General features: G+C 42.4%; 1 protein-coding gene across 4 annotated transcripts in view; it reads left to right on the top strand.

The window, feature by feature from the left end:
• Nucleotides 1-12676, top strand: part of EFCAB14 (EF-hand calcium binding domain 14) — a 35741-nt gene extending 23065 nt beyond the window's left edge. The window contains exons 7-11 of one of the 4 annotated variants that reach the window (XM_019799917.2): nt 7-198; nt 1892-1978; nt 4678-4789; nt 5757-5882; nt 11538-12676. In XM_019799917.2, the coding sequence (XP_019655476.1) occupies nt 7-198; nt 1892-1978; nt 4678-4789; nt 5757-5882; nt 11538-11551 (531 nt within the window). In that variant the 3' untranslated portion in view covers nt 11552-12676. Of the gene's footprint in view, nt 1-6; nt 199-1891; nt 1979-4677; nt 4790-5756; nt 5883-6887; nt 7624-9198 lie in introns of those variants that run through there. The other 3 variants (XM_002919468.4, XM_034651957.1, XM_011225324.3) reach the window with 3 other exon arrangements.
• The last annotated feature ends 1596 nt before the right edge of the window (nt 12677-14272 follow it).

Here is a 14272-nt window from a genome sequence, read left to right as displayed (position 1 = left end):
CTCCAGGATATCCTGTACCTTCACAACTCTTTAGAGGAGGTAAACAGTGCCCTAGTGGGGTACCAGAGACAGAATGATCTTAAACTCGAGGGGATGAATGAGACAGTCAGTAACCTTACCCAGAGAGTCAACTTGATAGAAACAGATCTGGTTGCTGTGAGCAAGGTAGAAAAGCAAGCGAACCTGTCCCTCAGCCTGGTAAGCCTTTTTGGATCTTTTGTGGTATGTTCTGTGTTGCAGTGTGTTTTGTCTGTACATGGATGACACTCCGCAGACTTTTCAGATCCAGTCCCCTGGCATATTTGAGAGGCTACACATTCGTACCATGCTTCACCCTAGCTTTGTGATGTGAGTGGCACAGGCAGAGTTAGCCCCGACCTAGAAGGGGAGGTATAGAGGAGTTCAGTTTTTTGCCAGGGCCTCAACACAAGGCCTTGGCAGAAGTGACAAGCCTCCTATCATGTTACCAGTGACCCATCTGGTAGGGAAGCTCTGGCACGTATTTCCAAGGGAGGTCTTCTTGCTTTTTTTTAAGTTGGTAAGGATGGGAGCAATGACAGTGACAACGACTGAAGAATCTTTTCCCGTTTCTTTAAGCCTGAACTTGACTTTCAGATTTATCCTGCTTGGTCTGCATGTTAGAGTGAGCCTTTTGCATATAACGCAGGAAAGCCATTTAAAACATATCAGACCTGGGGCGCCTGGGTGGCACAGAGGTTAAGCGTCTGCCTTTGGCTCAGGGCGTGATCCCAGAGTTATGGGATCGAGCCCCACATCAGGCTCCTCTGCTATGAGCCTGCTTCTTCCTCTCCCACTCCCCCTGCTTGTGTTCCCTCTCTCGCTGGCTGTCTCTATCTCTGTCAAATAAATAAATAAATAAAATCTTTAAAAAAAAAATAATAAAAAAATAAAATAAAAAAATAAAACATATCAGACCAGACCAGCTCCTCAACTTGAGAGATCACTGAGTCTATCCTCCCATTTTACACGAGGATACTGGATGACCTAAGTCATTGATGCTGGCAGACCGTGTGTTTACTGGTTTTCATGTTATTGTCAATAAGACGTGTGTTTTCTAATCCCCTTCGTATAGCTATTGTGCTGGAATCCATGGGGATTATTTTTTAATGGCTGTAACCCCCACCCTTAAAGATTTCATGCAATGAAGACACAGGCATATGTAAGGAAATGGAAACCTAAAACAGGAAATTGTACCGTAAATTGAAGTAAGCAGCAGAGCGCAAAGCAAGCCCGCAAGTGAAGTTGAACTCGGGCGCCTGGACGTTGGGGTGTGAACCAGCTCTGCCACAGTGGGGCTGTGGCAGCTTGCTTGACGTGGCGTGGAGGGCGACAAATCAGAAGAGAAGACCTGTTCCCCCTCCTGCTTCACAAGGGCATGTAATTTACTACATAGCTTTGAAGATTAAAGGAGCCTTATTTTAAAAAGCCCTTTTGAACTCAGCTAAGTAGGGGTTAGGAATTTGTGGTGATTTGATGAGTAGTAGGCCTTGAAGGTTTTCAAGGCTAATAGTGAAAACTTTCTGCCGCAAACTCCGCGTACTGTCCCTCTCCTCTCCACTTTCCTTTCCTCCAGGAAAGTGTTAGTAGTATCATCTATCCTGCTGTGTCTTCCAGCATCATCCTACCTAGCATGCTTCTGGGTGTAAGTCCTCTCACGGTTTATACTTCAGAAGTTTTAAGGTTTGTGAGGTACCAGTTTCAGCTTTGTATCTCAGCAACCTTTCTGCCTCTCCTCTCGTTCTCCTAATGGTATTTCTGTTGAAAGCGCTCTGAGAACCTTTAAAGAAGTTTGACCAATTTGTTTTAAAAGTGTTAGATGTCATTTAAGTTTTAATGTTTGCCTTTAATCTTGTTGTATTTACACTTTAAGATGAATGATAGAGCCGCCACTCTGAAAAGAGAGTCCTTGCATCAAGTGACCAACAGAACAGACACATTAAAAACCCAAAGCATAAAGGTAAGTAAGGGGGGCTTATTTTGAGGTAAAAATAAAGCATCAGCGTCTTTGTGCTTTTGAAGGGCACCTTGGTGGCTCAGTGGGTACAGCGTGCAGCGCTCGATCTCGGGGTTGTGAGTCCATGCCCCACGTCGAGGGCAGAGATTACTTAAAAACAAGCACAGCACAACAGCATCTTTGTGCTTTTGAGCTACTATTTCTTTCTCTAATGGAGCACTTTGGTCTCCATTTGCTGCAACTTCAAGACAAAGTGATTAGTAAATTAGCGTGTTAGTGAACAAGGGAATACTTTAGCAGGCATCTACCCAGTGCCGGGCCCTTTGCGAGGAGTTGGGGTGACCACAGTGAGCAGGACAGACATGTGACCCTTATTCTGGTAGAGCTCAAAGTCAGAAAATCATTAATACATAATTGAATAGATCATTAAGCACGAGTGTGATAGGTGCTGCAAAGGAAAAATATAGGGTGTGATGAGGATGTTAGCAGAGATCAGGAAAGCTTCCCTAAGGAAATGATTTTTTTTCAAGATCTTTTATTCGTTTGTCTGAGAGAGAGAGAGCGTGCGCGTGTTTGCACAAGCAGGGGGAGGGAGAAACAGGCTCCCTGCTAAGCAAGGAACCTGATGTGGGACTCTATCCCAGGACTCTGGGATCATGACCTAGCCAAAGGCAGACGCTTAACCGACTGAGCCACCCAGGCGTCCCAGGAAACAACTTTTAAGCTACGACAGTAAGTTATCTGTGCTCATGACAGAGAACAGAGGCAGAGATCATCGAAAACTGGTGTCTAATCAGCGTTTATTTTTAGATTTCAGTCTCAGTACATACATAGTCCATTTAAGCCCCAGCCCGTTCCTTCACCTTGTCCCTTCCTCTGTTTTTTTAAGTTCTTCCCTGACATATTGTCACAGTAAGACAATCTGTGATATGCTTTGATATCCCAGGAAAGAAAGTTTATTTGCAACATTCTCTGTGATTAGAGTGTTAATATTATAAGATCTGGGCTAAGATAAAGTAAAAGCCAGGAAGATTGTGGCTGAGTGGTTAAAATACCATCCGAGATGTCCATTGTGTGTGAGGAGCTCAGGGATATGAGGTTCAGAGGAATTGCACTTGGAAATGAACCATAGTACAGGCAGTTTTCAATGTAATACTTTCTATCTATATTCGTTCTTCCTTAACTGTTTCATATAGTCTAGATATATTAAGATTTTTTTTTTAAGATTTTATTTATTTAATTGACAGCCAAGGAGAGAGGGAACACAAGCAGGGGGAGTGGGAGAGGAAGAAGCAGGCTCTCAGCGGAGGAGCCTGACGTGGGGCTCGATCCCAGAACACTGGGATCATGCCCTGAGCCGAAGGCAGACGCTTAATGACTGCGCCACCCAGGCGCCCCTAGATATATTAAGATTTTAATGCTTTTGAGCTAGGCTTTTGTTGACTTTTCTAACTGCTTCTGCAAAAAAAATAAAAATAGCCCACCTGGGGAATGACAAGAGAAACCGAAGATCCAGATGTAAATGTTGAGCACAGAAAGTAACAGGTGGTTACTGCTGGAGAGTCGTAGTGGGTTCAGCAGCAGTCCCTATTTTAACAGTAAACCCCAGAATCAAGTGCAGCTCGTGCACATTTTTTGCCTAAATCTCCTGGTTTTGTTTTCAGACCCTTTGTGTTTTAAACTGTCATCCCAGTGTGTTGGTCCCTTTATCCTAAGCATCCCTCATTTAAGCATCCTAACCAGGTATAATTTTCCCTGATTTCTTCATAAATTCAAGTATTTAGTACCTAGCTTTAGTCACCTGTGTCCATATATTAGCTCCTTAATAAACCAAGAGTGATCTTCTATATGGTAACTATGAGAGTAGAAATAAAGATCAGAGAGAAGTAATTCAATAAAAGAAACATGTAAGAAGTTGGTGTTCTAACTGAACATAGGATCAGGACCTTTCACACTAGGCTAAGCAGTTAGAAAAGCCTAAGCCTCATAGAAACCAGACTTCTCTCTCTCTTTTTTTTTTTTTTTTTTTAGCAATTAAATATATATTTTTATATGCCACTTGGATCATCCTGGGAATAAGAAAGGGCATAAAGAAGAAAGTTTTTAAAAAGATATAAGTAAATGTATTAGGAATTTTGCAGTTCCTTCTGTGTGTTCCCAACAGTTCCCACCACCAGTTGAATCTTCACCATGGGGGGGAGGGAAGGAAAAACCAGGGTTGATTGCTTTTTTTGTTTCTTTTCTTTTTTTTTTTTTAAGGTGCTAAGAGCGTAACACTCTCCCTAAATTTGTCTAGTCACAAGGTGAAGTAAGATATCAGGAAAATTATTCAGTGTGAAATAGTTCCTAGAAAATAATATCTACTCATTTAGGAAATGGGTGTTGCATGGGCACCTGAGCAAGGGTACATTTCCTTTACTGCTGACACATGCATGCCTTCCCCCATCAGCCAAATGTTCACAGTGAATCAGGTCATGTCGCATAATGTTCCCTTAATGGTCTAGCCTCAAATCCTGCTAGGCCCTTATCAACTCTGAGCACAAAGGTATCGCTAGTATTTGTTGATTCATTCTTTCCTTACTTTTAATAGGGAACCTACTAGAAGTAAAGCACTACGTGCTAAATAGGCTCTGGAAATATAATGAAGAGTCAGATAAGGTCTTATTCCACCTTAAGCCTTCTGTGATCTTTGTTTTGAGCAGAAAGAAGATAGTTCGGATTCTCAAGTATCCAAGCTAAGAGAGAAACTGCAGCTGATCAGCGCTCTCACAAACCAACCTGAGAGCAACAGGCCGCCAGACACCGCTAACAAAGGTGAGATACTCAGGGCTGGGTTCTGAATATTTCACGCAGGCTTGGGCAGCTTGCCTCCCACACAGGGAGTGGGGAAAGGTGTTCCAGCAGGACCAATCAAGCTGAGGGAATGATGCCTGAGTGCATCGAGATGAAGCTGATACACTTTGGTTTCATTTAGAAAAAGCCCATTTTGTACATGATTTGTATTCCAGTCTATTAAGGAAAGAATGGGTAATGTTTAGCTTGAAATAGACTTCTCCATGCTGTCTGCATCCAATTATAGGCAAAAATGTAGCTGTCATAGTGTATATTAAACCAGCCCTAAATGTTGTTCACGGAGTCTTTTCATTAAGTGCGTAAAATTTACTTAAAAATAAATATTAGTCCTTCTGAAAAACCATTAACAAATAATGATAGGATCATTGAGTTGGAAAGGCCCTTGGCTCTAGGTAGGGACATACTAATCAATATTAGCAGATGCCTCAAGGATGTAACCAAAGCACTGGACTGGGTTGGCTTTGACCCCTACTCCCCGCAAATATTGTTTCATTTGGGGGAAAGCATTACAACCTCTCTTACTCTCTTTTGGAGGAAGGACAGACTGCAATGGGAGGCCTTGTCCTAACATCATGCTGCATGATCATAGGAAAGCCCTCTTCCAGATCAGGCTTATAGTATGGCTCCTAGGATAGCAGATAGCCAGTGCAGCATCTAAACCTGTATTACGCTAACTTGTACTACAAGAGCTTCTCATGGGCTTCCCACCTCTTAAACCTTAATGTTACGTGATACTGATTGATCTTCACTTGCCCACACAACAAATCTCAGTCCGTGCCTTTAACTTCATGAAGTCACTGTGCTACTTAATTCTCAACTGTTTCTCTTAAATTAAGTACATATGCAGTTGCCCTAAAAACCGACCTTCAGTACTGGTTTAATTTGGTATCAGATTTGATAATACTACAACCGCATGTGTTTGTTACAGAGCAAGTACAGAGTTTCACATCAAAGCCATCAGCATTACCGAAATTTCCACAGTCTCTTGGAGATCAAATTGAGAAAGCTGCACAGCTAAGACCTATTGTCCTACCAGGAATTTCTAGCATCAAAGGTAAATTTTTATACCATGGAGTAGTAGGGAAAATGTTCAAAGCTAAAACTTTATGATTTTTTTAACTTATAAGAGAAAGGATCCTATCTAACATTGAGCATTTCCTGTGAGCCAGATACTTGATATGCTGTGCATTACATCATATAATCCTGTTAACAACCCTGGGAACAAATATTCATGTGTTATACCCATTTTCTCGATAAGGAAACTGCCTAAGTCCACACAGCAAATAATGAATGGACTGAGGCAGAATTTACACCGAGGCAGTCTGACACCAAAGTTTGCACTCTTACCCAATGCACCACAGAGCCTTCATTCATTCAGTCAGTGCCTGGTTCGACCCAGTGCTAAGCAGTAAAAGTACAGTGTAAGATACCAGCTCACTTTCCTCAAGGATGTGACAGTTCAGTGGAGAAGGCGAACAAGCAACCACAATACTGTGAGATTAACAAAATGGAAGTTGACCCTATTTGCTAAGGCCTTCCAAAAGTGAGGGGTCCTTTGGCTGAAAATCAGCAAGATAAACAGTAGGACGGATACCATTCACAGTAAAACATGTTTGCCTTGCTTCCAGCGTACATGCTATCCTTCATTGTGATGTTTAGAGTCCCCTGATCTTGCATTTGCTAACTGCCTGTAAACTCTCCTGTTCCCACCCACTTACCTTTGCCTGGCTCTCCACCTTAACTTAGATATCATTCCACCAGGGAACATTATCTCGCCTCCTAGGACTGGATTAGGTGCTTTCCTGTGTATGTGCTCTTAAAATATTTTATGTTTGCCCCTGTTTCGCACATGTCTCTCTGTTGTAATTTCCTGGGAGGACAGAAAATTAACTTTACTCACAGCCCCTGGCATAGTGCCTGGTACAGTATTTGTTAAGTGAGTGAGTTATCTACAGCCTATAATTAATGCTTAAAGCATAGGAGACTTACATTTATATTGCCATATAAATGCAATTACTTTTTCCCCTTATCCCCAGTTTTTTTTCTTTCTGTTTTCTAGGGAGACAGGAGAGTGTTAAATTGGTTATTGGCGATACAAGTGCTTTCTCCCACTTGTCATTTATTACATCAGGAATTGATGAGAATGAATGGAGGAAAGACTGTTCTAAAGCAGATTGAGAAATAGCCAACTTAACATTTTTACTTCTGCCTCTAACATAGGCTTTACATACTTTGGATGACTACACTTTTGAAATGACCCGAAGCAGCAATAAGATTTTTATTTGAATACTACTACCAATTTTATATGCCCATGCCCCATATACACACACAAGACATTTCCCAGCTAGCCACTTGGTGGCAGGCATTGAGAACAAGCGCCCCACCTGCTTTTTTCTGGCTTTTGAGATTTTCTAGCGGCTTCGCTGGATCGGTCTCAGGACTGAAAGTAGGACTTTTTTCAAAAGCTCAAAACTCCTTGAGTGACCTTGTACTGCAACCACTTCCCCTTCCTTTAGGCCATTTCCATTCTTCCTAAGTACCAAACAGCAGAAGGCCTATGGAATCTAGGTGTGGGGTTGACTAAATGAAGGGAAGAAAAGGATTTAGGAAGACTTCTAAAGAAACAGAAGCTTCATGACTGTCTTCTGGTATTAGAGACTAAACCTATTAAGTCATTCTGTGGGGACACAGTCAAGTCCTTTTAAAATATTATGTAGGGGCGCCTGGGTGGTGCAGTAGTTAAGCATCTGCCTTCGGCTCAGGGCGTGATCCTGGTATTCTGGAATTGAGCCCCACATCAGGCTTCTCCTCAGGAGCCTGCTTCTTCCTCTCCCACTCCCCCTGCTTGTGTTCCCTCTCTCACTGGCTGTCTCTGTCAAATAAATAAATAAAAATCTTAAAAAAAAAAATAAAATAAAATATTATGTAAGTAATTGGCCCTCCTAAGTGTTTATTGTGGGGCCTTTGAGAAAATACAGAAGAGACTGTTGATAGAAACTGTCCAATTCTGTTGTCTCAAATAATAGAGAAGAAGCTACAGATAGACTGGTGATTCTACTCTCTCTGTCTCAGCTGGGAGAGAGAAAGAGAGCACAGGTGCCAGGTGCTTCATATATACTGTATATATCACTTTGAAGATATCTGTAGTCCTCGGCTTCTTTTTTTTTAATTGAGATATAATTCACATACCATAATATTCACCTTTTAAAATGTAGAATTCACTAGTCTTTGGTATATTCACACCTTGTACAGCCATCACCACCATCAAATTCCTGACCATTTTTTTATCATCCCAGAAAGAAATCCTGTACCCATGAAATAGTCACTCCCTATTCCCCCACCCCCTAGCCCCTGGCAACCACTAATCTTTCAACCAAAATCTCTAGATTTGCCTGTTCTGGGTATTTCATATAAATGGAATCATAGGATCCATGGCCTCGTATCCATGCTTCTTTCATTCAGCATAATGTTTTCAGGGTCCCTCTGTGTTGTAGCATGGAGCGGTATTTCATTCCGCTATATGGCCAAATAATACTCCATTATATGGATATACTACATTTTATCCATTCATCAGTTGATGGACATTCGGATTGTTTCTACTTTTTGGCTATTAGGAATAATGCAGTTCTGAACATTCATGTACAAGTGTTGGTGTGGGGATATGTTTTCATTTCTTTTGAGTACAAGGGAATTGCTGGGTCGTATGGTAACTCTGTTTGGCTAACAGTATGCCATTGTCTGTTTTACGGGCTCAGCTCCTATCATTAGCTCTTAAGGCTTCTTCAGTCCTTTTTACCAGTTCAGCATAAGAACAGAATCTGGCAAATCTGGGGCACCTGGGTGGAATAGAGGTTAAGTGTCTGCCTTCGGCTCAGGGTGTGATCCCGGCGTTGTGGGATCGAGCCCCGCATCAGGCTCCTCTGCTATGAGCCTGCTTCTTCCTCTTCCACTCCCCCTGCTTGTGTTCCCTCTCTCGCTGGCTGTCTCTTATCTCTGTCAAATAAATAAATAAAATCTTTAAAAAAAAAAAAAAGAACAGAATCTGACAAATCTAAAAGGAAAGAGCCTTGGACAGAGAGAATGCCAGCCCATTCATTTTTCCTGTGATTATCTGTCACTGCTTCTATTTTGGAAGGATAGTGCTAATGTTCCTCTCATTCTTAAAGGGTCAAGAATTCGTCTTTTTTTTTTTTTTTTTAAGAATTCGTCCTCCTGATTTAGTGAGATACTAAGCCTTACCTTTTGGAAACAAAGTCCGCAAACTAGCTTTTAGTGCTTTGCATTCAGCTGAGGCTACTTTTTAAACTCTTAAGTAAAGTTAGCTATACGTATAGACATACACATTTTTTTTTGTAATTCTTTTCTAACAGATCTTCAGGATTTATTCCACAAGACTGGCCAGGACATGGATGGGAAGCTGACCTACCAGGAAATCTGGAACTCCTTAGGTTCTGCTGTGCCAGAATTAGAGACTTTGAGAGCATTTGATTCTGATGGCGATGGAAGATATTCTTTCCTGGAGCTAAGGGTAGCTTTAGGTGTCTAGCTCATCAGGCATATTTTAGAAATGGGCATATGCCCAGGACTACCTAATATCCACTCACCTAACACAAACAACCCTTTCACTTACCCATCGGTCCTCCAGTCCTCCAAACTACTGTAGCAGACACATTGCCACCTTTTAACTTGTTTGAAAAAGCTATAAAGAAAAGTTATTTTTTTAAAAAAGAAGGCCATTTTACCTATATGCTATTCAGAAATCTATGATTTCCTAAAACCAATAAGATCTTAATTTCAAAATTGCCAGAAAAAAAGTCAAGCCCTTTTTTTCTCTTTCCTTTTTTTTTTTTTTTGTAGGGAAGGAGACCTTATCTTTTAAAACTGGAAAATGTGTATATAGAGAGAATAAGCCACCTTTTATATTTCACATAAATTTGCCTTAAATTAGCTGCACTTTATACAGACTCAGAAAATGTCTTTCTTTTAAAAGCTAGACCTTTTCTGTTTGTAAATATTTAAAATGAAAGAGAGAATTGTGCATATTTTGCGGGAAGTCGGAAGATTGGTTTGAAATGGGCTGTGAACAAATGGCTTGTTATTAAAAATCGCTAATGTGGTAACAACTGGAACTATGTCCATGACTCCTTAAGGCGCCTCCTTCAGGTGCTGCTGTGGGGTTTGGCCTGGAGGCTGGAGAAATAGATTTGAGGAGGTGACCCTATAAGCACAGTGCTGCCTCCAGACTCAGGAAAGTAAGATGCTGGTTCTTTGTTCCTGTCCCCTCAGCCGATCCCAGCCTGTGAACCAGAAAAGTCTTGGGGGTTTTTCTCACTTTTTATCCTACTTCAGGGTTTATGAGCATAAACAGTTATGCAGTGGGGGGCTACATTTTCCCTGCTGAGTGAGCTAGATTATCTCCCCCCCACCCCCAACTCAAGCCTCTCTTAGAACTGTAGCTGGCTGCCACTTCTGGGCAGGCTCCCTTCTGAATGGCAGGCCTGTGGTCCTCAGCTCACTGTCTCCGCCTGGCTACCCAGGAGGGGCTGTAGGGGGTAGCTTTGCCCCTCATTGTGACCCAGGAAACTCCTTGAGATTTTACCTGGAGGCTTACCAAGAAGAACCTAGTATGTTCCTCTGTGGGCTAAAGCCAAAGGGGTTGTAAAATGCAGCACATGAAATCGTCAGGTTCCCTTAACGGTTGTCTAGCTCAGGAGTAGCTCGGGCTCGGTAGCCAGCTCCAGCTCAGAAGTAGCTAGAGGCATCCTGTCCAGAGGGTGCCGAACAATATCGAGCAAGCCTGGAGCAGGGGGATCACGTGACGGTAGCAAGTTGTTTCAAATCTCGGAACAAGCGAGTGCAATACTCCTCCCTTCAAATACTTCGTAGGCCTGGTCCGAAAGGTCCCCAGACTGGAAGGAATCACACCTCTGTGTCACCTCTGTGTGTGCTGTGCTGGTCTTAGAGGCAGGCTTTGGGCAACACAAAAGGAAGCACTCTGTGAAACTTAACTGTTCTATAGGCCAAGTCAGGGAGAAACTAGAACTTTCATGGCACAGACTTCTTTAGTAGAGCTCGCTTCCATCTTAACTTCGTCCAAGTTACCCTGTTACCCAGGGATGCCATCGAGCACCTTTAAACATTTAAGGGCTGTTTTTTTCTTTATGTGGTGTTCAGATTGGTGTTGGCTAACTTTGATTTTTTTTTTCTGGAAGTATTAACATTTAGTTAAAGCAAGATGAAGTTTTTTCCCATGAATGTGTCTGCTTACCTCATTAGGGCTTATGCTTCTCTCTCTCTCTTAAAAAAAAAACAAAAACATTTTTTTGCCTATCTGAGCTATTTTCTCTGTCTTGAAAAGGTTAAAATATAGCATAAAATTAGCCTGGCACTTTAGGTAACTCGAAGACAACTCTTTTTCTTCTGGCTGCCTTCCATGCACCCCCCCCCTTTTTAAATATATATACCCTTACAGATTTTGTAACAACCAAATAAAATTCTAGCAATAAATTGAATTATACTGCTATATTTGTATATACTGTACCATAAATAGTATGTCTGTACCTGGAAGGTATTTTTTTGAGAACTGATTTATAGGAAATACACTTGAGGGTAATGTAGCTTGTCCATTTTAGTTTCAAATTCTTATTCATGGGCAGATACTCTGAGGACCCCTTAACTCTTTTTTGTCTGTACTTTTCTTTTGTATCAGATAGCTACACCTAGAGAAGTCAGTTTTGTTTTTCCGTTTCTCACCTGTTCGTCCCACCTCGAGCTCGTCTGGCTTGCATCATCCCGAAGCCAGCTGGATTGTACCACTTCCTGTCCCATTTGGCAGACGTGTTCCAGCCACGCTCTCAGACTGTGTATGCCCTCACCATGCCGCTGCCCTGGCTCCTGAACAAGAGCATCAGGAACTGTTGTTCCAGGTTGAGGAGATTCATTGGCTTAAGGGTTTGATGAGCTTATTCTTCAGTGTTAATTTGGGGGTTTTATTTGGAAGTTGTCTTGACTTCCCCAACCTGTGACTTTTGAGCTGTACTCAAGCCTCCCTTGCCTCATATCTCAGCTCAGAGAGGAAGATTGGGTTTTGGTGTTTCTTTCAAATACTTTTACCTTTTCACCCTGGCAGCTCCTACTGCTGCTTTCCTAAGTGACCCAAAGCAATGCTTCTCGGTCCTTTTTTTCTTTTGCCTATACTATCTGGGGTAATGTTTACTTCGAGAGCATCCCTAGAAATCAGAGGACCAAAAAGGTGTTCTAGGAAGAGATGCGTCAAAGGAATAGAGAACCTGGCTTAGGGAAAAGGGTAGTGTCCTCTTAAGGGCAGACAGGGACCTGGCACTTAGGACAGGACACCCTTCACCTGCTGCTGGCTACTTCTCCTGCCAGTGGTGTTTCCTCACTTTACGTTGCTTTGCTGGACGTAACCCTGTTGCCCCCACCTCCCACTGCTGGTCTTGCCGGTCACCTTTGAAGACTTTGACTGTAATGGGCTCATACTCATAATGGCCTGCTGTTGAGTTGTTTTTAGTGACAGCTTTTGTTTGCTACACACCTCATTGGCTTACTTAGCAACACCAGCTAGATGTGGTCCCTTCTTACATATCCAAACCAGAACGTATTTGGGCATTCCTGACGCTTTACAGTGTGTATTGTTTGTTGTACGAACCTGACCTACCTTGTTGTTTTCTCCTATGTAGAAATGTAAATCTACTTTGCTTTAGTGGAGCAGTTTTGGTTCTGTTTGGAGAGTGAATTCAAGGTCTTTATGACTTGAGCTTTGCTTATTTCGTATCAGCAATACAGCTATTTTAATTTATCTAAATAAAACATTTCCTTTTTCTCCCACTGTGTCTGTGACTAAAGGTCCCCCTTGCCCCCACCATACCTTCAATTACTAAGAAAACGAAAACCTGCTTTGATCCCTATTTTTATAGACTCCTTCCTCCTTTTGAAAGCAAGAACTAACAGATGGTGACGAATCGGCCTTAAGAACTGCAGCATCGAGCCTGAAGAAGCGAAGGCTGCTGCTTGGGCATCTGCAGGGTTGGAGGGGGGAGGGGAGGGGGAGAGGGAGTCCCTTTCTGTATCAGCCAAGCTCCCCTTGGGTCTCCATTGGGGTTTTGTGTTTTGGGGTTTGTTTTTTTGTTTGTTTATTTGCTTGCTTGGTTGGTTGGTTGGTTGGTTGGGGGGGTTTTTTGGCTCTTGGAGTTTTTTTTAAGATTCAGTGGAAGAGCATTTTGACAAGGAATGTTCCACTGCCTTTTTATACAGGGGGTTGGGGGGGGTGAAACCCATTCCAAGAGAAAGGTTATATAGGGGCTGGGGCTTTTTCACACACAAAAAAAGAGAAAAATGAACGCTACATGGGTACTAGGGTTCTGGGATTACACACACATAGGCAAACATACATGAGCTGTGTGGCCTTTCCCTTCAGGGAAGACTACATAAAGCTTCGCTCATTTACAAATATGGTCAGATGATTTCCTCATTCCCAGAGTGAAGGGGAAATTTTATATCCTGGGGTGCACCTGGGCTTTATCATCTTTTTTTTCTTTTTTTTTAAGATTTATTTGAGAGAGGAGAGCACAAGCAGAGGGAGAGGGAGAAGCAGGCTCCCTGCTCAGCAGGTACTCAGGGCTCAATCCCAGGACTCTGGGATCATGACCTGAGCTGAAGGCAGACACTTAACAAACTGTGCCACCCAGGCGCCCCTGGGCTTTCTTATCTTTAAAGTGGGATCAAATAGCCAGTATTCTCTTTGTCTCTCCTTTTAGGATTGTTTCCAAAATGCACAAAAATATCCTCATATAGTGGATATTAATTTTTTGAAGGTCCATGGATCCCTGATAAAGATTTTTTTTAAAAAAAAATACATTTTGTGTGTAATTTTAGAGGGTTCAATGACCAGCATTCCTCCTAAGCCAATCCATGGACCAATTACGCCTTGCAGACATTCACGCACGGGCGCGCGCGCGCACACACACACACACACACACACAATCATTTGCCAAGTGTTTTCTAACAAGACATCATTAGGGAAGGGACAACGCCATGGTGTATGCTGAGAAGACCAAGACCTTTGATGGCAGGCAGATGTAAATTCAAGACCTAGCTCTACAACATAAAAACAGTTTGCCCTTGGAACCCGTCTCTTCATTTATAAGTGGAGGGTTGTGAGGTCCGTTTGGCAGTTTCCTTGTATGAGACATAATGTAGAGACAACCGTAAAAGAACTCAGTACATCATCAATATTAAGGAAGAATGCGATGCAGTGTGGCTTGTGGATCTCATGATGACTTGTTTTGCGTGTGACACGGCCACCGTGAATTGCCATGGCTCATGCACCCCCAGCAGCTCTCACTCTTGTGGCAGCTGTACTTAATGTCCCACAGAACAGCAGTGCCACTGGATACCTGGCCCACAGTCTGGCATGCATTTTTG

Source organism: Ailuropoda melanoleuca, chromosome 2, assembly GCF_002007445.2.
Source record: "Ailuropoda melanoleuca isolate Jingjing chromosome 2, ASM200744v2, whole genome shotgun sequence".
Classification (NCBI taxonomy): domain Eukaryota; kingdom Metazoa; phylum Chordata; class Mammalia; order Carnivora; family Ursidae; genus Ailuropoda; species Ailuropoda melanoleuca.
This window is presented reverse-complemented; position numbering and strand designations above follow the sequence as displayed.